This window comes from Anabrus simplex, chromosome 1, assembly GCF_040414725.1.
Source record: "Anabrus simplex isolate iqAnaSimp1 chromosome 1, ASM4041472v1, whole genome shotgun sequence".
Taxonomy (NCBI): domain Eukaryota; kingdom Metazoa; phylum Arthropoda; class Insecta; order Orthoptera; family Tettigoniidae; genus Anabrus; species Anabrus simplex.
In genome coordinates, this window is record NC_090265.1 from 1579202963 (window position 1) to 1579230352 (window position 27390).

The window sequence follows — 27390 nt, forward strand, 5'->3', positions numbered from 1 at the left end:
CAATTTTTCATATGTTTTATTAACTTTCATCGTACCATAAATGATATGCAGGTCACAACGCCTTCATACTGAAAGAGTTTTAAAACTGAGGAATGGCATATTAAAATAGTGATATTATTGTGCACACCGGACAACAAGCAGAGATATACAAAGTGACTTAAGATGTTAAGTAAATTTATAAAGCTCTTTGATTCAACCGACGAAGGGATATTCGGATCCCTTGATATGCTCTTGACTCCATTTATCTATTCGTGCTATCATTTCTGGACTCAGTTCCTTCTTCCCGGAGCCGATTTCTCCCTTGCGCATGAATGGATTGTCCACAGAGAATCTCTCTTGTAAAATCTTGACATATTCCCCATAGTTAACAGAAGTATTGTTCTTCATGTTGCTGAAGTCCAAATGCTTTGCAAGCTGGGAGACTTGCTCGTCAGTTATGTCCTTTCCAAGAAATGCTGCTGTCTTCCTGATCACACCGGGTAAATCCTAAAATAAAATGAATTAGAGAATATAAATCTATCTTTCAATGTATAAATACATTGAAAACTAATATCCACATACCTTTTTCATCTCTTCGAAAGTATTAATGAGGATGTTCGGCTCGTTCCTTAACTTCCAGAAATCGAGAATATGCTTCCAAAAGGGATCCCAGAACACTGTAACAACAGACAAAACTGTCGTAATTAGTAGGGTGAACAGTTGATTGAACTATGGCACAAAATAGAATCATAACGTTTAATTTCACTTCACCAGAGTTTGTGGTTTGAATGCGATAAGACTTATGTTCATGTTTCTTGCCAATATTAGGTACGTCTGATCAGAAAATGTAATACACTTGATTATTTGATTATACTTTTATTGGTTTATTGTTTTAGGATGTAAGGGAATAGTAATATTAGCACCTTTCAACATGGTATTTGTGAAAATGACGCTTGACATTATGTATTCTTGCCATTCCCTTACCACACGATATGCCTGAGAAAACCTGGAACACTTTGATTTCTCACTGAAGATTTAAGGTCTGATGCTTTTCCTTGATCTACGTGATCTTTCAGGTGAAAATTCGAACCAGGAATCCACTGAGATCGAACTTCATACATTTGATTCAGCATACGAGTACATTACAACTTATTCTAAACAGAATTGTGTCAATGATGGTGTTCTGTTCGTACATTTCATGACGTGATATTTTTTACACACTTTTCCACACAAGCCGCAAATACACTCGACCTTTGCCTTGTAGAACGACTGCAGACTGCAAATTCGGTGGTGGAAACCATGCTTTGCCAAACGTGTCTCTAAGTGCCTCAGCTCGTATTCTGCTTCCATCCAGTCTTTGGTTTGCGTAGCCGTGGTGGTGTAGAATTCTTCGTCTATGTTATTCCTTTACGTTTAGGGCCCTTAAAGAAGCTCCGTGTATGCAGCTGTAGTTGGAAAGAGCAATTGTAGCCTCAGGTCCTCCACTAAAAATGAATCGTTTGTTGCAGAAACAGCATTTCTCCACTTTTTGACACTATATGAGTTATTAATACTGCCATGATTAATGTCGAAGGGCTACCATTCTGTGCAGAAAAAACACTTCTACCATATATCTCTGCCTATCAGTTGCGAATGAAAGTTTCCGTTTTGTGCAGAAAGAACACTTATCCTGGAGAGGTGTTGTTTTTACTTCACTTGAGTCACTAGGAAGAAGTGTGAAAAGAGATGCAAAGGTCGAGTTTCATATAAATCAATTTATGGAGTTTCAGTATGAGGCAAATCAGGTCTTAGGAAAATACTGTATTGATGGACTGTGCGTTCATACTTTCAAGTTGCTTATTTCTGCAACCCGTCTCCCTGTGTTACCAACTAGACTTGCTTATCCACAAGGCTGTGTTCCATTAAATGAAAGGAAATTAGCAGACATAAAGAAGTTGGAATCTTACATACCAGAAGAACACCATGAGTTTTATAATGAAGTTTGCATGGATAACATCAGCGCAATAGAAGTGAGAAGCATTGTTCAAAGATAAGATACTTGTATTATATTGTGTTGTTTTGTTTTATATATATTTTGAACTTTGGAAAGGGACATAAAAGGAGTATTCTTCTAGTTATTTTTCTATACAATGTGGTCTAATCATAATAAGTGCAAATAAGTAAGTCTTACAAATAACTATTAAATAATGGGTTTAAACACTGTATTTCCTCAGTACAAAATTTGTACTTTATTTAATAAAGTTCCTTTTGAAATTGAAATGACGTTAAAATCAATGTTACACTTCCTTATATTCTCATTAATGGTGTTTGTTGCAGAAACAGCACGTCTCCACCATTTTCAACAAAGTCTGTAAAGGAACGTATTGGACTAATTCATACAATCAACCTATCTGTCATAGTCATTTCAACAGTAGAATAAGCATAATAAATATCGGAATGATAGAAATTACATTACACACCACAGACAGTTTTTCCTGTTTTCTGAACAATTTGGTACGTTGGAGAAGTGTCGTTTCTGAAACAAACGATTCAAATGTTTCCCTCAACATTACATAAGTGTAGCGAGACCGCCTGCATTTTGGGAGACCTACCAACTTTTTCAATTATCTCGCTTCTAGGTTTTCAACTTCCCTTATTTGCTTCTTTGGTAGGTGTTCCCATATTAATTCCAGCCCATAAGTAAGCTCGGGAATCACTTTCACTTCACATAATTTCCGTCACATTTCCGTGACTGCGGACATTCTCTATATATATCTGATGTCGCTTATGCTTTTAATAGCAGTAGTTAGTCTTTCCCGTATATGGACTGTAAAGGCTCATGCAGTTATTTGGATGGTGATACTAGGATCACTTAAATGAACAAATTGCTTCAGCTACGGATTATCACAGGTAATTTATCTCATTTATTTACGGTAGCGTCGTTATTCTCTGAGGACGAAGAAGTCCTAAAGGTCACAGCAAATAATCCAAACTTAAACGCTGCGCAAGTCCTGGTTAGCCAAATGACAATTGAATCCATAAGAGTGAGCTCACGGTACACATGAGGTACGAGCTCTTCTAGCTGAATGTAGCAACGTTGTCGTCGAGCAAAGATGGTAAAGCGCGCGAGGACACTCACTGTACATTCTTCTCCATTCCATTTTTGTTTGTTCAAACCTCACCTGCACCACCCTCTATCTAGCCCGACGTACGGTAGACATCATTTACTCCCACTAAAAGTGAAAGCGGTGTAGGTTTCCTCCGCACATCGCGGTCAATTTAATTCCACGGATAGAGGGAGCAAATATAAAAAAAAAGAGTTTGAAATGTGATATTACCGAAGATTGTTGTCCGACTCGTTGGCTGAATGGCCAGCGTACTGGCCTTCGGTTCAGAGGGTCCCGGGTTCGATTGCCGGCCGGGTCGGGGATTTTAACCTTCATTGGTTAATTCCAATGGCTCGGGGGCTGGGAGTTTGTGCTGTCCCCAACATCCCTGCAACTAACAGACCACACATAACACTATCCTCCACCACAATAACACGCAGTTACCTACACATGGCAGATGCCACCCATTCTCTTCGGAGGGTCTGCCTTACAAGGGCTGCACTCGGCTAAAAGTAGCCACACGAAATTATTATATTACCGAAGATTGTTGGAAGTGGGATGGATAGATCAGATCACATACGAAGACATAATGAAGCTTGTGAAAGAAGAAAGATCCGTCGATACTACCAGAAGAAGGGAAAGAAGCCACATATTGAAACACTCATGAAAAGTTGTTGCGTCTATAGGGAAATGAAGAGGAAACCAAGATATAAGTATAACGAGCAGCCGCAGGATAGTCAGAGGTTAGCACAGATTGGCGTGGCACGTCTGTCTGCACCAAACCAGCCTCTACACAGACAGCTGAGACGAGCACTATACTTCTTGTCTGTCTGTTAGGTCATCAGCCCAGAGGCTGGTTGGATCCTCAAATAGCACCACCAAAGGTTAGGCGGTTATAAGGAAACCGCAAAAACCAATGGCAGCACCAAAATGAGGCGTACTAGGCAAGACGAGGAGTGAGGTAGTTTGCCATTGCTTTCCTCACTGGGTCAGAAAGTGCTATTGCAGCACGACTGACCCTGTGAGCAACACCTTTCATAACACTCAGATGCACTAGTCGTGCTCTGAATGTCATTACTCAGCACCACCCACACCCCAGCAGCTTCCATATTGTTACAGCCATGGATGAGACTTGGACTTCAGTGGAAGCTACACTTTACTCTGCCCTGTGCTAAGAGATGGATACAAAAGTACTGTATCCATCAAGAAATGGCAGCAGGCAACAATACTTCTTAATTAGTCATTTATTTGTAATTGCCCAGGAGATGTATGACACGCTCCATTACTTCGGCAATAGCTGGGAACACATCACCTGGTCGGATAACTGGATAGAATTAGGTTGAGTAGAAAATTATATGTTTTGTGTATTGTGAACAATATTTAAAGTACTCTAACAGTGTAACTTACTACAGGCAATTGATCTTTCTATTTATACCACTTAACCTGGGGAATGTCTTTCTTAGAAATGATTGTGTGACGAAACGTTGAAAAGTATGGTTTCGAAATATCTCATATTCTGAAATTAACAAATCACTTTCCGAAGACCGAGGCAGAATTTAGTAGACGCCATTACATTAAACATTTTCTCACTATATGTTTGAGGTATGGCTTAGAATCTTATACTCTGTAAAAAAAAAAAAAAAAAATTATTCTGAGTCGACGGATGTCCATATTACGTTATTTGTAAATATAACTTGTGACAAAACACAGAAAATAACACAAATGATCTTTTTAGAGAAAAGGTTACAGTAGTTAATTCCGGTACCGAAAATCACAATGGTATCAAATTTTTATAGAAACTATAAATGTACAAAGTCCAGTTATTGACCTGTTTTGCTCAGTAAAAGTTTGATTGGAGAGTAGGGGGGAATCAATTAATCTAAATTTTAGGATTTCTGTTCTTTCTCAACCTGCTACTCTTTTCTAAAAGTTATTACAATTGTGGATCGAAGGTCTATATCACACGAGTTAGTTTAGAAAATATTTGATCTCTAGCTTTGATGAATTTTTAATTTTTGTTACCTTCAAATCTTCAGCGTTGTGCATAACCAGAGCCAGCAGAGCATCAATGACATGCTGATGAGGGCGTGCCTCATGAGGAGCCATTTTATGAACGACGATTTAACGATTTACAGACATATGTGTATTCAGAAGGCAATGGAGTTTTTTATATGGTGAAAATAAAAATCTATTTTTGATCAAAACGCAAGGCTTCTACACTTTTCATGGAATTGAAAATAGTTTGCATGGTTACTCTTAAATACAGTCAAGTATGATCTTCGAAATTGCATCAGTCTCCGTTTAAGCTACAGCGAGAACGAATTTATTTTCTGATTGACATAGGGTAAGCAGACGTCACCGGAGATGACGTGTTTAGGGGCTTATCTTCCAGTTGACTAACAGCAGTTGGCTTCGGCGAATTCGTAAAGAGATCATGTTTCTCAGCGTTGTCCCTGTTATGCAGTTCGTACGTTGACGGCTAATAGCTATCAGTCAGTGTGATTTGTTGTATTCTGTAAACAGGATTTGCATGTGAGATCAGTATTCTATTAAACTGCTCGTACAATACGCATATTGTGGTATTTAACAATTACTTTTATTTATGGTTTATTCAAGTGTGTAACTGTTGTATGAAATGATGAGTGTCTGTTCAACAGTTGATATTTCCACCTTACAAAAGTTGTGAGAAAAACGCAAGAAGCGTTAAATTAAAGGTACCGGGCGAGTTGGCCGTGCGCGTAGAGGCGCACGGCTGTGAGCTTGCATCCGGGAGATAGTAGGTTCGAATCCCACTATCGGCAGCCCTGAAGATGGTTTTCCGTGGTTTCCCATTTTCACACCAGGCAAATGCTGGGGCTGTACCTTAATTAAGGCCACGGCCGCTTCCTTCCAACTCCTAGGCCTTTCCTATCGTATCGTCGCCATAAGACCTATCTGTGTCGGTGCGACGTAAAGCCCCTAGCAAAAAAAAATTAAAGGTACATGTAACATACCCATAATCGGATTTGGTACGGCGTTTAAGGAATTACATTTCTGACCTGGATTCACATGGCAACATCCTACAACTGTAATGCATGTGGACGAAATACAGATTTTTTTTAAAAGTGGAAATAGCACCTTTTGAACAGACACTCCTTAAGTATCTTATTTACGGGCAAAATGTAAAACCACGCGCTCGGTAAGAGTATCAACAGCATGATCCTCATCGTTTTCTGATTGTTCCTACCTATTTTTACTTCGCGAATCGGTGTTCGCTGATAGGAACTAATTGGGAAAGGCTATTGGTGGACCTATTCCTCCAGTCAATACATTTCATGACACAATGGCCGCTGTGCTTAACTTACTTAATAACACAACTAGGAGTTTCCCGCTGGCTCCGCCCGCAATGTGCAAAGTATGGTGTTGTTCGTTACCCTCCTCACGGATGTATTTGCAAAGTTCCGACTTAATGAAATAAAGCACATGATCTGCTGCGGTAATAGAATGTAATATTATGTCAATAAAACACTTGAAAATACATCAAATTAAACGTTCCTTGGAACAACACTACGCGCTGAATTGTTGAAAAGTCCTTGAAAGATCTTCGTCATGGAGACAAATGTACTCATAACTTTTCTCAGACTCTACCAATTTAAGTAGTTATTGCCTCAAAAGAAAGCGCGTGATCCACTGAGTGGTTTTAGACCAAAACGAACTGCGTACCTCAATTAGAACGAAAGATTTAATTGCTTCAATGAGAAAAGAATGTTGAAGAAATGGGACGTCAAATGGAATGTGCACTCATAACTTTCCTCAGAATCAACCAATTTGAATAGTTAAGAGCTGAAATGAAAGATCTTGATCCATTGAGTGTTCTTAGGTCAAAACGAGCTCCGTACCTCAATTAGAGCCAAAGATATGATAGGTTTAAAGAGACAAAAAATTGAAAAAATCAAATTATTTGAGGAAGGCAAAAGTTAAGTGATTTATAGTGCCTGATGACAAATCTGTGTATGAATACCTTTCAGTTAAAAAATGAAGGAAATCGACCGGATAGAATGGCCGTATTGACTGACTTTAGTTTTCATCAATTTTTTAATATATAGAAGACTCTAAATATTTATAGAGGAAAAAGTATAAGGTGAAAAAAGACTGCTCCTCAATTATATTGACGACCCCAGGATAGAAGAGGTCTTCTACGTAGCAGATGATGAACGCAGACACATTTCAGGAGGAAACATCTCGCCATTACGTGTATAGCTACTACAAAAGGAAGGAGTGTCCAACAGTAAAGGTCGTACTAGTTAAAAACTGCAGAGCTCTTCCGTGATACCTCCTCCCCGGTGAAGCGTGTACTGAAGAATATTGGTTTTGTTGGAAGGTCTGCCCAAATAGAAAATTTCGTATGAAGAAAACCGATAATGTTGTTGTAGTGGATTTTGACAAAGTTATTTTGCTAGATGAAGTATTTGTCAGCACAGAAAATTGTCTTATGGAAGGATGGACAGATCACAGTGCTGAGAGATCAATGCAAATTAGGAAAAAGATGGAGGTTTATTGTGTTTCACGCCGGCAGTTCGGCGGGGTTTGTTCAAAATGGCTTATTGTTGCGTAAATTGAAACAAACAAATGACTACCAAGATGCAATGGACAGCATTTGTTTCAGGGATTGGTTCGAAGATTCCCTAATTCCTAATTTAAAGGAGTCTTCAGTCATAGTAATGGACACCCGTTGTGCATGATAAACCTCCCACAATGGCTTCACGGAAATCCGATATGGCTGACTGACTATGACATTGCAATGCTCAGGCCCCATAGCACTGCAAGATGAAGGAAATGAACAAACTGTATAAAGCTGAATTGATGGAACTAATTAATATACGTAAACCACAAGTCTCATTTTATGTAATATTGATTAAATTGCCCCGAAACACGGACATCGTGTGATTCGAACATATCCCTACTGCTGCCTCTCTAACCCGATAGATTTAACATGAGCAAAAGTAAAGAGGTACGTCAGTAGGCATAAGAAAAGTTTGCTGAGGAATGTGCGAAGCTGGTAGTGAACACTGGTTGAAAGTTGTACGTCACACTGATGATTTAATATATGACGCTTAGACGAAGGGCTGTTAGAAGAAGCAATTAAGAGTGTTGTTATTTCACGCGGTAATGACAGCTCAAGCTCTTCAGAATCTTGGGATATAGAGTCATACACCGCTAGTGATACAGAAGATGAAGATCTGGGAGTTCGGCCAGTGGAGAATGATTGAGAGTGAGGAAGCGTGGAAAGAGCCTAACTCAGCTGACACGTGTAAATAGAGACGTCAATCACGAAGTCTCCCTCACTGAAATACTTCAGTTCAAAATACCGATGTCTCAAGGTGCATCCATGCAATCTAGTCCTTATCCTGGTCAAGTATTAATGAGTCATACTCCTCTTATCAATATGATATGCTGTATCATCTCTTTACCTGTGATCAATTCATTCATTTTCAACACTGATTGCTACCGCAGCCTTGAAAAACATCAAAATCACTTTCGTCTTTATCAATGTTTTACATTCACACAATGACACGCACAACGCAAACGAGTTTAGAAATGTTCTTTATTAAGGGTGAACACAAAAAAATCTTTTGTTTTCAGAATAGCTTTCTTCATTCGAACTAGTCTTCATTTGGAATCCTCCTTGCTTCTACCATCGTAGGTTATTTTACTGCCCAACATCAGCGCATATCTTCTTTTTATATTCTATTTTTCACCCGACAATTTTCACATAAACTGATTGCATTCAAATACATTCCATCATAAATTTTATACTATTACCTTGTAGCTTGAAAAAGATGCTTTCATAAATAATGGAACCCTCAAGATGGAGGCTTCTCCTGCTGCATAAATGATAAATAAAGTACACAAGATTGTAAAAGTGACCTGATTGTTACACTTTTCTTCCACTTTTTCTATTTTTATTTTTCTCTCTACCTTTGTTTTCTGGATAGGATTGCATTTTTAAAGTAGGATGTAATACTGCCAGAATACTTAGGCCTCATTGAATGTACCATCTCTAATTTCCTCCAACTCCTTTATTTGATTTATTTTCGTTCATCAGAAAGCGTACATTCTATGGGTGCTGATCGTTTTTTAGTCATCAGTCCATAGACTGATCAAATTCAGTTCTGCAATCCATCTCATATTATTGAATCCTAACCCACTTCTCTGACGAATATACATACTAACCTTCGGCCTACAGACCTTCCGGCCACCCACATTCAACCAGCCAGTCTTTCGGAGCGCACCAGGTTAGCTCTCTGTGCTCAAATATATCATCATCATCATCATCATCATCATCATCATGGATGTCACCCTTCTCGGCCTTCTGAGAAGATACCGAGAACATTAACGTATTTTCCCGGTTTGCTTAGTTTGATACAGTACTCCACACTATCCTATCCTGGCCCAATGTATTTATCGCTACTTAACGAATAAATCCTACATCCTTCGTAATATGTTTGTCATACTGATCCCCTGGTCTCCCTCGACATTAACCCTCTAAAGTCAAATATAGCCAGATCGTTCTCTCCAGTCCTATTCGGTTCAACACCTCTGCGTTTGTGATCCGATTGACCCATCTCTACTTAGAAATTCATCTATAGCACCACATTTTGTTGGTCTCTATTTCTTTCTACAGCAGTTATCACCTTCTATACAGTGCCACATTCCAGACAAATGCTTTCAGAAACAAAAGACTGAGGTATATCCATGTCTGTGGCAACTAGAATTTATTTTTTCATGAAGGTTCACTTTGTCAGTGCCAACCTAGATTTCATATACTGCGTGCTTCTTTCCTCATTAGTTATTTTACTTCCTACGTAGCAAAATTCCTGTACTTCCTTAATAATTTAGCCTTACTCTACTACAATCCATGTCCGAATCCTTTGTTTAATGGCCAGCGTGGTGGCCCTCATTTCAGAGGATCCCAGGTTCGATTCCCGGCCAAGTCGGAGATTTTAATCTTAAATGCTTAATTATCTTAGCTCGGGGACTGGGTAGTTGTGCTGTCTGTAACATCTCTGTAACTCATCCGCCACACGCAGTTTCATATACGTGGGAGATGCCTTCCAACTTCCCTCGAGGTCTGCTTTACAAGTGTTGCACCAGGTTAGCAATAGCATTATTGCTTCATTCCATCACTAAGTTTTATTTTATTTTGTTTTTATACTTGGTTTTAAAAACTATATCCATTCCATTCAACTTTTCTTCCAAATCTTCTTCTGATTCGGATAAGAGTAATATCACATCGGCAAATTTGAGAGTTGTAATTGAATATTCCCGAACATTTATTGCCACTTTGATTTCATTATTAATATAATACTAAGGAATAATAGCACACTGGATAAAATTCAGATTATTGGAAATTCTAATAGAGTCTGGCCCAACTAATGTTCGCATAGAAGAACGTGTTCAACAAACCTCCAGCACTTACCAATATCTTCTTCCAAGAAGGCCTCGGCAAACTCTTCCAGAGTTCCTGTGTAGCCATTACAGACCCGATGGTGGCTGAAATATGACGCTATCACGTCCTTGCATCCACGAGTCACGTAAATAATCTGGAAACAGAAAGAGATATTGTCAACATTTCTCCCCTAACAACTAGGCTTGAAGAGTCAGTTCACCGAGCTTGATAGCTGCAGTCACTTCAGTGCGACCAGTATCCAGTATTCGGGAGATATGTGTCGGTGCGACGTAAAGCCACTAGCAAAAAAATATTTATACCCCACTCTACTCATTCATTTCTCTTGGACGTCCTCTCTGTTCTCTTTCTATACTCAATCTAAATCCAAGTTTACTTTCTCAGTTAATATCTTAATGCTGAACCAAACCCCACGGCACTTAACGCCCTTGAATGGGCCTTGGCCTGCCCAGCGACCGCTGCTCAGCCCGAGGGCCTGCAGATTACGAGGGGTCGTGTGGTCAGCACGACGCATCCCCTCGGCCGTTATTCTGGGCTTTCGAGACCGGGGTCACCATCTCACCGTCATTAAGCTCCTCAATTCTAATCACGTAGGCAGAGTGGACCTCAAACCAGCCCTCAGGTCGAGAGAAAAATCCCTGATCTGGCCGGGAATCGAAACTGTGGCCTCCGTGCGAGAGCCAGACACGCCACCCCTACACCACGGGGTCGGCATCTTAATGTTGAAGGTAACAGAATTATTTAATAAAGTGACCTATATCTGACAGACTGAAACACTAACATTTTAATAAAAGTACAGTATGAACACGATGTCCCTCATTGCAGAATTGTGCCAGAAATTTACAACTTCTTGCTGTTTGCATTGTTTGTCAACAATTTCCCTTCATCGTTATACACTGAGTGGCTAAAAGGCATGGAAAGACACTGAATCTGATGTTAATAACGAGTTAATCATCCGTGAGCCCTTGAAACGGCAGCAGTACGGCGAGGCATTGACTCTACAATGGAATCGTTCTGGAGATATCTGGACCCACGGATCTTGCACTGCTACCCACAACTGGTCTTGTGTAGTTGGAGCGGGGTTCATGGAGGGTACACCAGAATTGAAAGCACCCCTAAATGCTCAACTAGATTAAGATCGGTGGATTTGGAGGGCCAATTCATGGTCGAAACTTCACTGGAGTGCTCCTCCAATCACCTGCGTGCCACCACAGAGCAGTGACATGGCGCATTGTCCTGTTGAAACATGGCATCTCCATAAGAATAATCCAGGGCCAGAAAAGGATGCAGATGGTCTGAAGGAATGTCCACATAACGTGCACCTGTCAGCGCTCCCTGCAGGCGGAAAATGGGGCCTAATTGCGACCATGAGAATGTCGCCCAAACCAGAACTGAGCCACCTCCCGCCTAAACACAACCTTCTTGACACGCAGGATCCATAGATTTATGGGAAATACTCCACACACTCACGCGCCCATCAGCTCGATACAACTGGAACCTGGATTCATCAGATCATATGCCGTCACTGTTCCATGATCCACTGCCGATGTCGCAGGCCCATATATGTCGTTGAGCTCTATGTCGAGGTGTTAGCAAAGGGAGACGAGTTATTCGTTGGCTGGTGAAACCTATGTGATGCAGTAGGATCCTCACAATTCTGGTAGAATTGGGTTCCTGACTTCCGGCATTCAACTGCGTGGTGATCTGACTCACAGTAGCCCGTCGAACGCCCAGTATGTTTCTGTGGAGGCGACGTGATGTCCGTTCGTTAAACACCTTTGGTCTTTCCATGCGGCCATTTACGCGGGTAGTTACATACTCTCTGCGATACTGAAGATCCACCCTCAACATTGTTGACTCCGGAAGCCCAAATTCGCGTGTAATCTCCGCAAAGCTATGATCTATGCGCCGTGAGCTGATGACCATCCCACGTTCAAAGTCGGTTATCTCGCAACGTGTTGCCATCTTCATGACACTGGTGTCTGTGAGAGATTGCTCAGCTACGCCGTACCTAGCCCAACACTCAGGGGTCATACACGGAACATTGTCTAATAGGATACCCCTTCCCGTGAGGTTTGGTCACTCAGTGTATAGATTAACATGTACAACTGTTCTCCCGTCCAGACTTCTCTCTAATCTACTGCACATGCCTGTAACTCAGAAATATTCTCGATATTGTCCGTTCAAATCGGCTGCAATCTTCATCAGACACGAAGATCGCCGTGTTAAATCCTTCGAACATCAGGCAACCTTGAGTGTCCTTTGAGAGAGGTAAACCAATAAAACCAGTCATCCAAGGAAATGTTCGGAGCGTGAGAATATGATGCCAGTAATCTGTACGATTCGAGGGTCTCACATTCTCATCCCAGCTTGAACAGTACGATTCATCCAGACATATTATCGAAAGGAATGCGTATCGTACTTCATTGTCGGTTCAGGAGTATATTTACAAATCCAGATCTTCGTAATAGTTATAACTGTAAAATATAGTACCGATGGCACAATAATACGTTACTGGACATAGATTAAATAAGGATATATTTGTTGCCATTGACGCTTTCACGGCCCGTACTTATAGACATGATATAGGATTTTGGGCTTATGCCGTATCAAGAAAATAAGGTGAAATTCTTTACGTTTCGCAGAGAACTGTGCTCTGCGTCATCAGAAGAAAATCTCGACTGTCCACGAGAATGGCTTCTTAAACAATGAGCTTTAAAATTTAGACGTTATAACAGAAGTGGAAATGGTACGTTCATTCGTCACCAGATAGCTCCCCAGAGGCGATACAGCGCTAGCGTTCGAAGCGGAAGCTGACGGAACCATCTGAATCAGTCTAAGAGGGTCACATAACATGTATATGTAACATTAACAGGTGTATGGCATAGACACAAGCCTGGAATGAAACATCTGCTGATGAGGAACGTAAGAATTTGGAAAACATCGAGACGAAATAACAATAGTGAAGGGACAGGGAAGGCAACTACCTACGTAAATCCTTAATGGCTAGCAACCAGGTATTACTTAATTGATAGCCAGTGTCCCTGTTGAAATTGTTAGGATTTCTACGTATTTCCACAGCTTCCCGTATAATCCTGGACCTGTAGTGTCTAGTGTGGGTAAGAGCTCGAGCATCTTGGAACATGACATCATGACCCGACGATAGAGCGTGCTCAGCTATTGCTGATTTGTGTGGCTGGTTGAAACGAATATTATGTTCATGTTCCTTGATACGGGTACCAATGGTCCTGCATGTTTTCCAAATACCGCACGTACAGGGAATTTCATATACCCCAGAATGTAAAAGTGGGGACAAATTTGTCCTTGGTTTTACCCAGACGGTGAGCAGTAGATATTGCAATATACGAAATTCCCTGTACTTGCAGTAAGATATACATTGGTCAAACATAACGGTCCATTGGTACCCGTATCAAAGAACATGAACGTAATATTCGTCTCAACCACCCAGCAATAGTTGAGTACGCTCTATAGTCGGGTCATGATGTCATGTTCCAAGATGCTCGAGCTCTTACTCACACTAGACACTACAGGTCCAGGATTATACGGGAAGCTGTGGAAATACGTATAAATCCTGACAGTTTCAACAGGGACACTGGCTATCAATTAAGTAATACCTGGTTCAAAAAAATAAATCAATACTGATCTGCATTTAGGACAGTTGCCCAGGTGGCAGATTCCTTACCTGTTGTTTTCCTGGCCTTTCCTTAAATGATACCAATGAGATTGGAAATTTATTGAACATCTCCCTTGGTAAGTTATTCCATTCCCTAACTCCCCTACCTATAAATGAATAACTGCCCCAATATTTGCCAGCCGTTAAGGATTTACGTAGGTAGTTCCCTTCCCTGTCCCTTCACTATTGTTATTTCGTCTCGGTGTTTTCCAAATTCGTACGTTACTCATCGCCAGATGTTTCATTCCAGGCTTGTGTCTATGCCATACACCTGTCAATGTTACATATACATGTTATGTGACACTCTTAGACTCATTCTGATGGTTCTGTCAGCTTCCGCTTCGAACGCTAGCGTTGTACCGCATCCGGGGACCATCCGGTGACGAATGAACGTACCATTTCCACTTCTATTATAACGTCTAAATTTTAAAGCTCATTGTTTAAGAAGCCTTTCTCGTGGACAGTCGAAATTTTCTTCTGATGACGCAGAGCACAGTTCTCTGTGAAACGTAAAGAATTTCACCTTACTTTTTGACACGGCATAAGCCCAAAAGCCTATGTAATGTCTAGAGGATATATTTGATTATTCTGGCAATAAGAATCTCTCTCCCTCTCTAACGGCAATTACATACTTTTCTACAATTTTCTTTACGTCGCACAGGCACAGACAGCTCTTATGGCGACGATGTGATAGGAAATGCCTAGAAGTGGAAGGAAGCGGTCATGGCCTTAATTAAGGTACAGCCCCGGCATTTTCGTGGTGTGAAAATGGAAAACCTCTGAAAACCATCTTCTAGGCTGCCAACAGTGGAGTTCGAACCCACTATCTCCCGGATGTAAGCTCACAGCTGCGCGCCCTTAACCCTACGGCTAACTCGCCCAGTCTCAAATACAATTAGGCCTTTTTGAAAGCTATTGTTTTCTTCTAACGTTCGTAGTTTCGAAGTTCTAGATTACTGAACACATTATCGAATATTTCTTCCTCGGAGTACATGTTTTTTATCAAGAAATTTGTCATGGAATTTCTAGGTTATGCATTTGTTACTCTTCATTGAATGGCTAAGAAAATATTTTTCTTTTAAGAAAACTTATCCCTAAATCCTTCCTCTGGTACTTGTTGGTGGTCCTCTTGTATGTCTACGTTGCAACTTTCACTCCCTTAAGGAAGAGTACTCCAGAAAACAGTCTAGGTATGAGTTTTCTCCATTTTAAGTTCAAACGTTCGTTAGTAACAAAAAAATTCATTTTTCAGGAAGCCAATTTCATTATCAATATTAGTCTCTTTATTTAGACCGTACGGTCACTCAAAAAAGAACGAACACACGGCATACTTCCTCGCAAGTACAATTTTTTCCGCATCGAAATTATAGATGTAATGTTTGTTGCGCCTATACACAGGGATTTTTTAAATCTATGTGTGAGTTTAATTATATATTAATTAAAATTAAAAGTAGATTAAATATTAAATATCGAATATCATACAATACAATGTTCTTGTTTTTCTTTTTCTTTTAGCGACTATACGTCGGTAATAAAATCGATCCACATTTCTTTTGACTATCTCCAACGCGAGATTGGTGATCCACACAATTAGCGTCGTTCTTAATTTATTTACGAGATCCATGTGTCAGGTTTTATTCCTTCTAGCACAGTATTCAACTCGATAGTGCTTTTCAATCTTCCTTTCTTCGGTCTTGTTGATTTATCTTTGAAATGAAATTCGGTTATCTTTCAGTCTCTGTCGAAAATGGGTGTCATCCGAAGGTCGAACGATGATCACATTTTCACTACTCATCATAAGAAATATAGTTTGCTAGCTATTTTACGTCGCACCGACACAGATAGGTCTTACGGCGACGATGGGACAGGGAGGGGTTAGGAGTGGGAAGGAAGCGGCCGTGGCCTTAATTAAGGTACAGTCCCAGCATTTGCCTGGTGTGAAAATGGGAAACCACGGAAAACCATTTTCAGGGCTGCCGATAGTGGGGTTCGAACCTACTATCTCCCGAATACTGGATACTGGCCGCACTTAAGCGACTGCAGCTATCGAGCTCGGTGAAATATAGTTTTAGTGAATACCTTAGGTTTCTTGGTCCACAGTTGATCAGGCAATAGTTCCTTCGGGAGGTGGCTCTTTATACATCTTGGAGAGGGCAGCTGTTCTGTAAGCTCGATGGTGTCTTCGTACGGTAGATCGCCTTCCTCTTCGGGGTAGCAGATACCAATCCATCTGAAAAGAAAAACAAAGCATTTAGTGGCGAATAACCTGCTTAAATATGATGTATACATAGGCATTGGACTTGACGAAGATTCGAGTGGAAAAATGGCATATTCATGCACAAAAAGGAAATATTTCCAAGGTACATAAGCCATGAATATTCAGTTCGATATTACCTCCGGAGTCAAACAAAATATAAGTGTCACATGGATTTTCGCCCATGTATTGTTGTTGATAGGTGAAGAGCGCTGATCGTTATAGTCTACAACAGTTTCGCCTTAATGATGTACACTATCATTAGTAAAGCTTCCTTTAACCATACAGCGTTCAAGGAATAGTATTCAATGCTCAGGGTGTGACCAGAGGAGATTCACTTCATGGCCTCGGCATAAGAAAATAATTATAAAGTTGATTTTCAAACCACTTTCGTGTTCTTGCATGGAATATAAGTAGACTATTCTTATTGGGTCTGGGGATGAAGAGTCGGCTTCGTTCGTACCGGTTGTGGCTCTACAGCTCTGAATTCGGAAGGTGGAAAGTGGGTGGTCTCCACCATCGACTGTCCTGAGAATGGTTCTCCATTCTCCTCCACTAAGGGAATGCCGAGACAGTTTCTAGTATAAGCCACAGATGGCAACTCCCCTCACCTTTTCCGAACATCTCCTTCACTGAATCAAATCCTCCTATCCTGAGAGACTGTGTTACTTCAGTAAGTTGCACAGGAGTGTGCTCGAAGTTATTTCTGAAAGGAAGAGTCCTTCAACGTCATTTGATAACTTCTTGGTCACCAGAAACAGTGTGAATGTCTAGGAGCAGATAAAGTGGTATAATGTTGGCATCCTCGTCATAATCGCTGCGCATTCTAATCATAATTTGACCGTTGTAGCTATAATATATAGAGAGACACAACATTGTTAAATTAACAGCTGGTGAGAAATTACCGACTGCTGAAAATGGTTTAGACATGTTATTGAAATCCTATGAGATTATGGTTACGATCATGATTCTTCCACTGTGAAGTTCTTAGTACACAAGTAAGGAAGCTGGTCCAGTTCCAGTCGTTATTGGACAATTGTCTTATTACTATAAGAAACGTGATCATAAATGCACACTTACTCAACAAACGGAGACCTCTCGAACAGAAGTGACTTGGCTCCGTCGAAGTCTAGGTTGTTCATCAGTAGCCATACCATTTCTTGAGTCCATGTTGTACCTGCAAAAACGTGATTACAATTTTTGCACTAAATCGACGTGGAGTTTCGTGAAACGAAAATATACCTGACATAGAAATTGCGTTGCAGGTAACTGATACTTAAGAATGGTCTCTTAAATAGCTTGATGTCATTGTAACCACAAAGAACGTTTGGCTTCGGTTTTGTAAGGAGGTGCTTGCTATAAAATTAATTTCGTTCAGATTGTCAGAAAATGGATATACTGTTTTATTTACTACCTGTTTACCTATTCTGTTATCCCCTCCTTTTCATAAGAACAGCTCACTTTAAATAAGAGCCCTTGTACCCATCTGCGTCCCTATGACCAACTCGATAGGTTACTTCCGGCCTTCCGCTATTCAAGTTCCACAGATGGCATGGTCGCACGGAGGCATGAGATTTGTTTAAGTGATAGTTTGAGTTACGTTGTTGAAATATAAACATTACTGGAATTGTTCAAAGACATAGTATTGTGGAAATATGTACACACAACTTTATTTTCTGTATTAATATATGTTCGTCCGCCTCTGTGGTGAAGTGGTTAGTGTGATTAACTGCCACCCCCGGAGGCGCGGGGTCGATTCTCGGCTCTGCCACGAAATTTGAAAAGTGGTACGAGAGCTGGAACGGGGTCGACTCAGCCTCGGGAGGTCAACTGAGTAGAGGTGGGTTGGATTCCCTCCTCAGCCATCCTGGAAGTGGTTTTCCGTGGTTTCCCACTTCTCCTCCAGGCAAATATCGGGATGGTACCTAAATTAAGGCCACGGCCGCTTCCTTCCCTCTTCCTTGCCTACCCTTTCTAATCTTCCCATCCCCCACCAAGGTCCCTGTTCAACATAGCAGGTGGGGCCGCCTGGGCGAGGTACTGGTCATTCTCCCCAGTTTTATCTCCCGACCCAATGTCTCACGCTCCAGGACACTGCCCTTGAGGTGGTAGAGGTGGGATCCCTCGCTGAGTCCGAGGGAAAAACAAACCCTGGAGGGTAAACAGATTAAGAAAGGAAGAATATATTTTCACTGCTATTGTACTGTAGTTAGAGCAGAATTGGTGCCAACAAGAATTGCTAGGTTATATGAGGCCACAGGACACTCATGACTTACAATTTAGTATTTGTTTTGATTATTTTCATTATTGTGTGTTAGTGTAGTGTAGGTTTTCTTTGCCAACTTCGTGGTGTAGGGGTAGAGTGCCTGCCTCTTACCCGGAGGCCTCGGGTTCGATTCCCGGCCATGTCAGGAATTTTTACCTGGGTCTGAGGGCTGGTTCAAGGTCCACTCGGCCTACGTGATTAGAATTCAGGAGCCATGTGACGGTGAGATAGCGGCCCCGATCTAGAAAGCCAAGACTAACTACCGAGAGGATTCTTTGTGCTGACCACACGACACCTCGTAATCTGCAGGCCTTCGGGCTGAGCTGCGGTGACTTGGTAGGCCAAGGCCCTTCAAGGGTTGTAGTGGTATGGGGTTAGTTTGGTTTGGTTAGGGTTTCTTTACAGAAGAGGGTGAATGTGTAGAGTGCCTGGTTGTAGGTCTAATTATCGTTCATATAAGGAAAGGGCCATTTCAGCATCTACGCTTCCCGGTGATGAAGAGAACAGAGGTAGATGGATTCGTGCTATAGGATACACCGGGATAAACCTCCTTTAAACCTTTATGGAACATTTCACGCTGTTCATCACGTTACAGATTCTCGTGGCAAAAGTCGTTATGTGAGTGCAAAACATGAACTTTCAGACTAATATTATAGCTAAGTTCCTTGATCATAGGTATACGTTTTTAAATAACATGTTTGTAATCTGAAAATTTGTTGTTATCGAGAAACATTGAATGTTTCCCAATGAATGAATGTTATTTGATTTACGTCCCACTAACTACTTTTACGGTCTTTGGAGACGCCGAGGTGCCGGAATTTAGTCCTGCAGAAGTTCTTTTACGTGCCAGTAAATCTGCCGACACGAGGCTGTCGTATTTGAGCACCTTCAAATACCACCGGACTGAGCCAGGATCGAACCTGCCAAGTTGGGGTTAGAAGGCCAGCGCCTCAACCGTCTGAGCCACTTAGCCCGGCAAGAATGCTTTCCAAGTTGCTTCTCTTTCCGGCCCATCGTTCGTTTAAACGTGCTGTCAAATATAAGCTTCCCTTGATTTCGCTTCACAGAGTGCAAAAATTGTATTACAAATACAGTATATTTTAAACGAGTAATAACGCTGTGGTGGGTTCAAGACATCCTATCCTCCCCTTTCCTGTATACACCTTACCATAGCTCCTACCCCTTCTCAACATGTATGAGTGAATATGATCTAGAAAATTTGTACGAATTTTAAGCAACAAATTATCGGTACTTGCTGTCAAGAAAATACACTGACTGACAGAGCAAATGCAACACCAAGAAGGAGTGGTCAGAACTTTATGCCAATTGCAGGGTAGACTGACGTCACTGAGGTATGCTTATGATGTGAAATGCGCCGCTGTGCTGCGCACGTAGCGAACGATAAATGGGACACGGCGTTGGCGAATGGCCCACTTCGCACCGTGATTTCTCAGCCGACAGTCATTGTAGAACGTGTTGCCGTGTGCCACAGGACACGTGTATAGCTAAGAATGCCAGGCCGCCGTCAACGGAGGCATTTCCAGCAGACAGACGACTTTACGAGGGGTATGGTGATCGGGCTGAGAAGGGCAGGTTGGTCGCTTCGTCAAATCGCAGCCGATACCCATAGGGATGTGTCCACGGTGCAGCGCCTGTGGCGAAGATGGTTGGCGCAGGGACATGTGGCACGTGCGAGGGGTCCAGGCGCAGCCCGAGTGACGTCAGCACGCGAGGATCAGCGCATCCGCCGCCAAGCGGTGGCAGCCCCGCACGCCACGTCAACCGCCATTCTTCAGCATGTGCAAGACACCCTGGCTGTTCCAATATCGACCAGAACAATTTCCCGTCGATTGGTTGAAGGAGGCCTGCACTCCCGGCGTCCGCTCAGAAGACTACCATTGACTCCACAGCATAGACGTGCACGCCTGGCATGGTGCCGGGCTAGAGCGACTTGGATGAGGGAATGGCGGAACGTCGTGTTCTCCGATGAGTCACGCTTCTGTTCTGTCAGTGATAGTCACCGCAGACGAGTGTGGGGTCGGCGTGGAGAAAGGTCAAATCCGGCAGTAACTGTGGAGCGCCCTACCGCTAGACAACGCGGCATCATGGTTTGGGGCGCTATTGCGTATGATTCCACGTCACCTCTAGTGCGTATTCAAGGCACGTTAAATGCCCACCGCTACGTGCAGCATGTGCTGCGGCCGGTGGCACTCCCTACCTTCAGGGGCTGCCCAATGCTCTGTTTCAGCAGGATAATGCCCGCCCACACACTGCTCGCATCTCCCAACAGGCTCTACGAGGTGTACAGATGCTTCCGTGGCCAGCGTACTCTCCGGATCTCTCACCAATCGAACACGTGTGGGATCTCATTGGACGCCGTTTGCAAACTCTGCCCCAGCCTCGTACGGACGACCAACTGTGGCAAATGGTTGACAGAGAATGTAGAACCATCCCTCAGGACACCCACCATCCGCACTCTTATTGACTCTGTACCTCGACGTGTTTCTGCGTGCATCGCCGCTCGCGGTGGTCCTACATCCTACTGAGTCGATGCCGTGCGCATTGTGTAACCTGCATATCGGTTTGAAATAAACATCAATTATTCGTCCGTGCCGTCTCTGTTTCTTCCCCAACTTTCATCCCTTTCGAACCACTCCTTCTTGGTGTTGCATTTGCTCTGTCAGTCAGTGTACATAAGAATGTTAATATCACTCATATAATTTGTTTATTTAATTTACTTCAATAAAGAGCAATAAGAGGTATTCGTTAGAACGTTTTCGTTTAAATTGGTCACCCTAAATTCGCGGGAGAGTTATTTCCTTCACAGCTTCATCTTTATCTACAGGGTTTTATTGGTCACAGTTTCAATCGATTACAGGTGATAAATTGGTCACAATTAGATTTGATCAGATTTAATTCAAACAGAACTTACTAACAATTATTTATTTATTTAGTAACATAGAGACTTTCTCTTAATGATTAGTTATTTTCTTATTTGGGTAATCTGATATTTCTTTCACTTGACACTCTCTGCAATTTATTTTGAAGAGTGGAGGAAATAGGTTATCCAGAAGTACTTGCCGTTTCCTTTATAGGCACCATGTGTTATTTCGCTTCGATTTTGCAGCAATCAGCAGCACGGCTGGAATGACTTGAAGGTTCCTTTATTATTCTGTTTCCATCATGCGTTACTGTTAGCAATAAGTTACACACGCGACACTGCCTCACTTTTGACGGTTCTGTGCACGGTTAAGATGAAATGAATGTAGTATGGCTTTTAGTGCCGGGATATCCCAGGAAGGGTTCGGCTCGCCAGGTGCAGTCTTTCTATTTGACTCCCTTACGCCACCTGCGCGTCGTGATGAGGATGAAATGATGATGAAGACAACACGTACACCCAGCCCCCGTGTCATTTGAATTAACCAATTATGGTTAAAATCCCCGACCCGGCCGGGAATCGAACCCGGGACCCTCTGAACCGAAGGCCAGTACGCTGACCGTTCAGCCAACGAGTCGGACACGGTTAAGATAAATCTACTATATATACATTTACAGTATCATCTTTTGATTTTTATATATCTATTTTGAATCTCATAATTATGGATATTTTGTAGACTGGCAAAATAAGTATTGAAAATTTTGGAAATTTTTCAATGTATCTAGTAATTCCAGATACACGATACATTATTCTGGAAAGGGAAAAGTTAAAAATTCAGTACATCATAAAATGCTTTTGCTTTATGGTAGGCTTACATGGCTAAATTTTGGTGAATTTCATTATACCGGATATAACTGTGACGAAATGCAATTGTGTGACGAATCGTATCTGTTAGGAATTCTATTTGTTTGACGAACTGTAACTGTTACGAATTATATTCCTGTACCGAATTGTAACTGACAAATAAATTCTGGCGTCTAATAACGCATAATATATATAAAGCTTAGTACCAAACAATCAGTTTGTAGTTGGAATATTCTGGTCTTTTTCTTTGGATCCAGTGATGTCAGTGTGCTGAAAAAGAAGTAAATTTCAGAGACAATGCATTAATCGCTTTATATTTTTATTTAAATTCATTTTTCTGTTATTTGTTTATAAAATGAGATTGAACTACATTCTCAGTTTCCATCACGGGAAAACTGAAAATGTACAAGTTTCCGGTAGACTTACAAACTGCCTAGCACATGGTTCGATTATTAACTAAAGGGAAGCAGTAAGTTTAAATACAGTTTCATATCTTGTACTTACCACACTTAGGGTATGTTACGATCCATACATCATCTTCTCGTACCTCTAGGTTTTTAATCTTGTTGGCGAACTCTTGATATCTGGTGGGAAGAACACATTCAGAAGGCGTCACTCGAACGGTACCGTTGGGGTACATTCGCCGTGAGGCCAAACGGAACTGTTCACTCAGTGGTGTCTTTATTTTCTCGAACTTTAGGGACATTCTGTAAAGAACAAATACCGTTCCATTGCATGAAGAAGTACATATAAGGGATAGCAACCTTAATAATGGTGTCCTAAAAGACTGTGCCGTGAAGTTTAGAGAAAATTTATGTACGGCATGGTGATTTCATCTCTGCGGATACGTCATCAGGCAGAACCTTCAAGAATAGAAGAAAATGCCTTTACACGACCTGATCATGGGGATATGGTGTGCCTCAAGTCGGTAGCTTGTTATTAGGCCAGTTTTCTTCTACGACACTATCAACGCAGAACGTTATCGCACTGAAATTCTGGAACGAGCGTGAGATTCAAGAGGGTTAGTTCCAACAAAACGGGGCAACTGCACCCTCCAGAAAATGTTCAGCGATCCGCAACGTCGTATGCATACATGCCTGCAGGCAGTAGGAAGACAGTTTAAACATTGGTATCATTGGACACTATGTATAATAAGAATGTAGTGTCCATCCGTACATTCCTTACTTTGATATGATTTTGAGAGGGCAGATAGTATACACGAGGCGGAGACGACATCCACCAATTCTGAAAGTCTTTATTTCTGTCTGCTGTACTGTTTGAAGGAAAAAAAACACTAAAGCTTTTCGTGAAATTTGCCAATGTTATAGCAGTGAACTCTGGAATTTCCCTACAAGTGGTTTTATTTCAATCCGTTCAGCAGGTGCTGAGAAATAACATTTAACCTCAAAAACTCATGTTTCTTTCCTGTTGTGGTGTTCTATACAATATGATGTAGCTATATTTCTGGACGTATACCCCATCTGACACTGACTGGAGTTTATGCCGCGAAAGTGAGCACAAACAAAAGTATTTTTGGGACCTGTTTTAGTTGTATACCAACTAGCGCGCTCAATACCAGGGTTTCTTGATGATCGTATTCTGATAGGACCAGTCTCAGTGATTTTCTATGGCTTGATTCCATGTATCATCACCCACAGGAAATTATCGTAATAACTGTGTTTCAACTAACGAAGAGAAAATGCAGGTATACACAGATCTGGGCCCTGTGAGTGGATGCGGTAGAATTCATTCATGATATGTCTATCGTAAAAGGCGACAAAAAGGGAGCCTGGATTGGCGACAACGGGTCCTCTAATTGAGTTTGGCATTGCTTTTGTGCCAGGCTCCTCATTCCCAACTTACATATCTGATCTTTGTTGGTCAACTCTTGTTTTCTTCCGACCCCGACAGTATTCGGTTTGCGAGGCCTACCGAGTCCTTCATTTTCAAACCCATTGTGGCCCTTTCCTTTCTCCGGTCGTTGCACTACAATGCAATGTATGAGCAATCGTGGCATCAGTTTTATTTTTCTGTTTTTGGCGTGCTCGTTGTATAATACACGATACGAACAAAGTTATAGCTTCTTATAATAGATAAAATCAAAAGCAGAGCGCAGAATATAATGAAAATGGCTTTAGGTAATCGGGCACTTGAAATACTTGAAGGTAAGTACAAATAATGTAATCATAGTGTCTTATTAACTTTAACTTTCTTATGCTTGTTATTGCATTTTCTTTTGGGATTCAAACTTTGTTCCACATAGTGAAAATGACGAATGTGAATCTGAGTCTGAAAGTTGCCTCAGAGCCGAGCGATGATGTAGGCCTGCAAGAGAAGAAATCTAAATGAAATAACCGCCCTGAAGATGGACCCTAGTCCTGCACCTCAGAATTAGAAATCTCTGAACACAACAGTTTTAAGAAGTATGACTTCAGAAGAAAATCTTGGCGTAGCGTCATGACTTCTAAGTAGGCTACTGTTGAGACTAAAAATGAAAGGAAAACTTCAGGAGAACGTGCTGGACATTATACCATAAAAATGAGTTCCTAATTGATGGTCTTGAAAAGAAAACGACCAAACGGCTTGTAAGAAGTCGAGGAAAAGACAACAATCGTATTTGCAACAGACTGATAACAGTGAAATACTACGTTTCTTTATCAACTGATAGGAGTGAAGTGTGTAAGAATTTCTATGGATATTTGTATGGAATACGGAGAGCTAACCGTAATGTAATACTGTAATTTGTAAGAAAGGAGCCATTACCTGTGACATCATTCCCGGTACTGGTAGTGGTAGACATGAACCATGATGGCCTATCGTGGATTTTATCACTCATTCGCCATTGCGATGAGAGCTCCTTGTGTTGGTCCTGAGAGTAAGAATGATGGGGACCATGATAATATTGTGATGACGAGTAAAATGTGTGAAGTGGAAGTGAAACACAGAATTAAATAGTATTTAAAAGGTTGACGATATACCATAATAAAGTGCTGCTAATCACAAACTGTAAAGAAGTTAGGACTGGAAAGAATAGCTCTATCCAGAAAGGATGAAAATTCTGCCTGCCAACTATGTAAGGTTGAGGAGATAAAAAAAAATCACAAACATTTTTCATAACTTTGAGTTCAAATTACGTTATTCAATTTAAATTTTCACCAGGTGTGTCAATGGTTGTTTGAATGTACCATGTTGCTCGAACTATTTCTATTATCAACAAGAAATCTGCATTTCCTTCTGTGTACAAATTAATGGTTGGACACGTGAGATACTGCCAACAGATTTGGATGAGAAGTGTAGCATGTCAAATTATGACATGTGCTTTATAAGGTCATGTAAGGCAAAATAATTAATAATTTCTATTAGGGAGAGTTAGATTCTATTTTCAGGTACGTTGGTCTCATAGATATTCAATAAAATAATCAATTAAGCCATATCTTTATTTATAGAGCACCTACAAACTTTCAATTACCTCTCCTGAGAGGCTGAATAAGTGGACACTTAGCTTTTGCCACATCGCTACAGAAATGATCAGGTTCGGGGAGTGGGTGTTGGTGTTTCTTGGTTCATACATAACACACTACTCTATCAACACCACAGGAACTCAAAATAGTAAAATACTTCCCACGACGTACGTTTGGCGTCAGGAAGGACACCTAGCCGTAAAACTAAGTTCACAAATAATTCTCCCGAAACTCCACCTGGTTGTGGTAAAAGTAAAAAAGAATGAGCTGAATTTACACACTTAAAAACTTACATCTTAAAAATTGAAAGGTGAGTTTTAACAAAGATATATCATCACCAGGAAACGTGGAGTATAATAAAACGTCAGTTGTACAAGAACGACATTATTAATATTCCTTTCCAGAAAGTCCTTATTTTTATTTTTATATATTACTGATGGTGCTCAAAGCTATCTTTAACGCGTGATGGCTCGGAGTATTGAGGACATTTGCGCTCTGTTGACGAAGAACGGTCCGCCTCTGTGGTGTAGTGGTTAGCGTGATTAGCTGCCACCCCCGGAGGCCCGGGTTCGATTCACGGCTCTGCCACGAAATTTGAAAAGTGGTACGAGGGCTGGAACGGGGTCCACTCAGCCTCGGGAGGTCAACTGAGTAGAGGTGGGTTCGATTCCCACCTCAGCCATCCTCGAAGTGGTTTTCCGTGGTTTCCCACTTCTCCTCCAGGCGAATGCCGGGATGGTACCTAACTTAAGGCCACGGCCGCTTCCTTCCCTCTTCCTTGCCTATCCCTTCCAATCTTCCCATCCCTCCACAAGGCCCCTGTTCAGCATAGCAGGTGAGGCCGCCTGGGCGAGGTACTGGTCATAATCCCCAGTTGTATCCCCCGACCAAGAGTCTGAAGCTCAAGGACACTGCCCTTGAGGCGGTAGAGGTGGGATCCCTCGCTAAGTCCGAGGGAAAAACCGAACCTGGAGGGTAAACAGATGATGATGATGATGACGAAGAACGATACACTATACGGGAGTAAACATTTCGGCTCTTTGAAACTCATGATGAATTATGGATAACTCACGCGATCGTCCTTCAAATTTCTAGCCTGCGCAAATATCTCTGGACGTCCCTATCTAACACCACGCCTTGGGAGCTTGCCCAATTGGAAACTTGTTTATCATAAAGATGGAATAAACTACACTCACAAGAATTTTAGATAAATTAATAAACTAATCCTTCACGTCTAACTTCTCAGAAATGTGGGTCAAGATTTTTCAGTAATTATGTCAGAAATGACATGAATTCAGTTATTTACCTGTTTATTCCTTGACTGCTGCTCAGCTGTGTTGGAAAATACCCACTGAACTACGCGTACATGTGACGATCCGCAGTAAACAGCCACAATCTGACTGATATCGCTTTAATGGCCTTTGATCTTATTGACTCAAGCTCGGCAGAAACTGTTCATTC

General features: G+C 41.5%; 1 protein-coding gene across 2 annotated transcripts; it reads right to left on the reverse strand.

Annotated features, from left to right (window-relative positions):
- LOC136858555 (luciferin sulfotransferase) lies at window positions 1-27390 on the reverse strand. Of its 2 annotated transcripts, XM_067138177.2 has the most exons (7): window positions 27236-27390; window positions 22973-23175; window positions 17541-17637; window positions 16286-16436; window positions 10525-10648; window positions 562-656; window positions 1-486 (listed from the first exon to the last, which is right to left on the reverse strand). In XM_067138177.2, exons 2-7 carry the CDS (start codon window positions 23172-23174, stop codon window positions 193-195), a joined length of 963 nt encoding a protein of 320 aa, XP_066994278.2. In that variant the 5' UTR covers window position 23175; window positions 27236-27390; the 3' UTR covers window positions 1-192. The 2 variants fall into 2 exon arrangements, with proteins under 2 accessions (XP_066994278.2, XP_066994279.2); XM_067138178.2 differs by lacking the exon at window positions 22973-23175 and having other exon boundaries at window positions 27236-27267.

Coding starts and splice junctions, on each gene's coding strand:
- LOC136858555 (XM_067138177.2), bottom strand. CDS start 23,174: ATGTCCCTAAAGTTCGAGAAAATAAAGACACCACTGAGTGAACAGTTC. Junction 16,437..17,540: donor GAGAGGTCTCCGTTTGTTGA/GTAAGTGTGCAT, acceptor TTTTCTTTTCAG/ATGGATTGGTATCTGCTACC. Junction 657..10,524: donor CTTCTTGGAAGAAGATATTG/GTAAGTGCTGGA, acceptor CTGTTGTTACAG/TGTTCTGGGATCCCTTTTGG.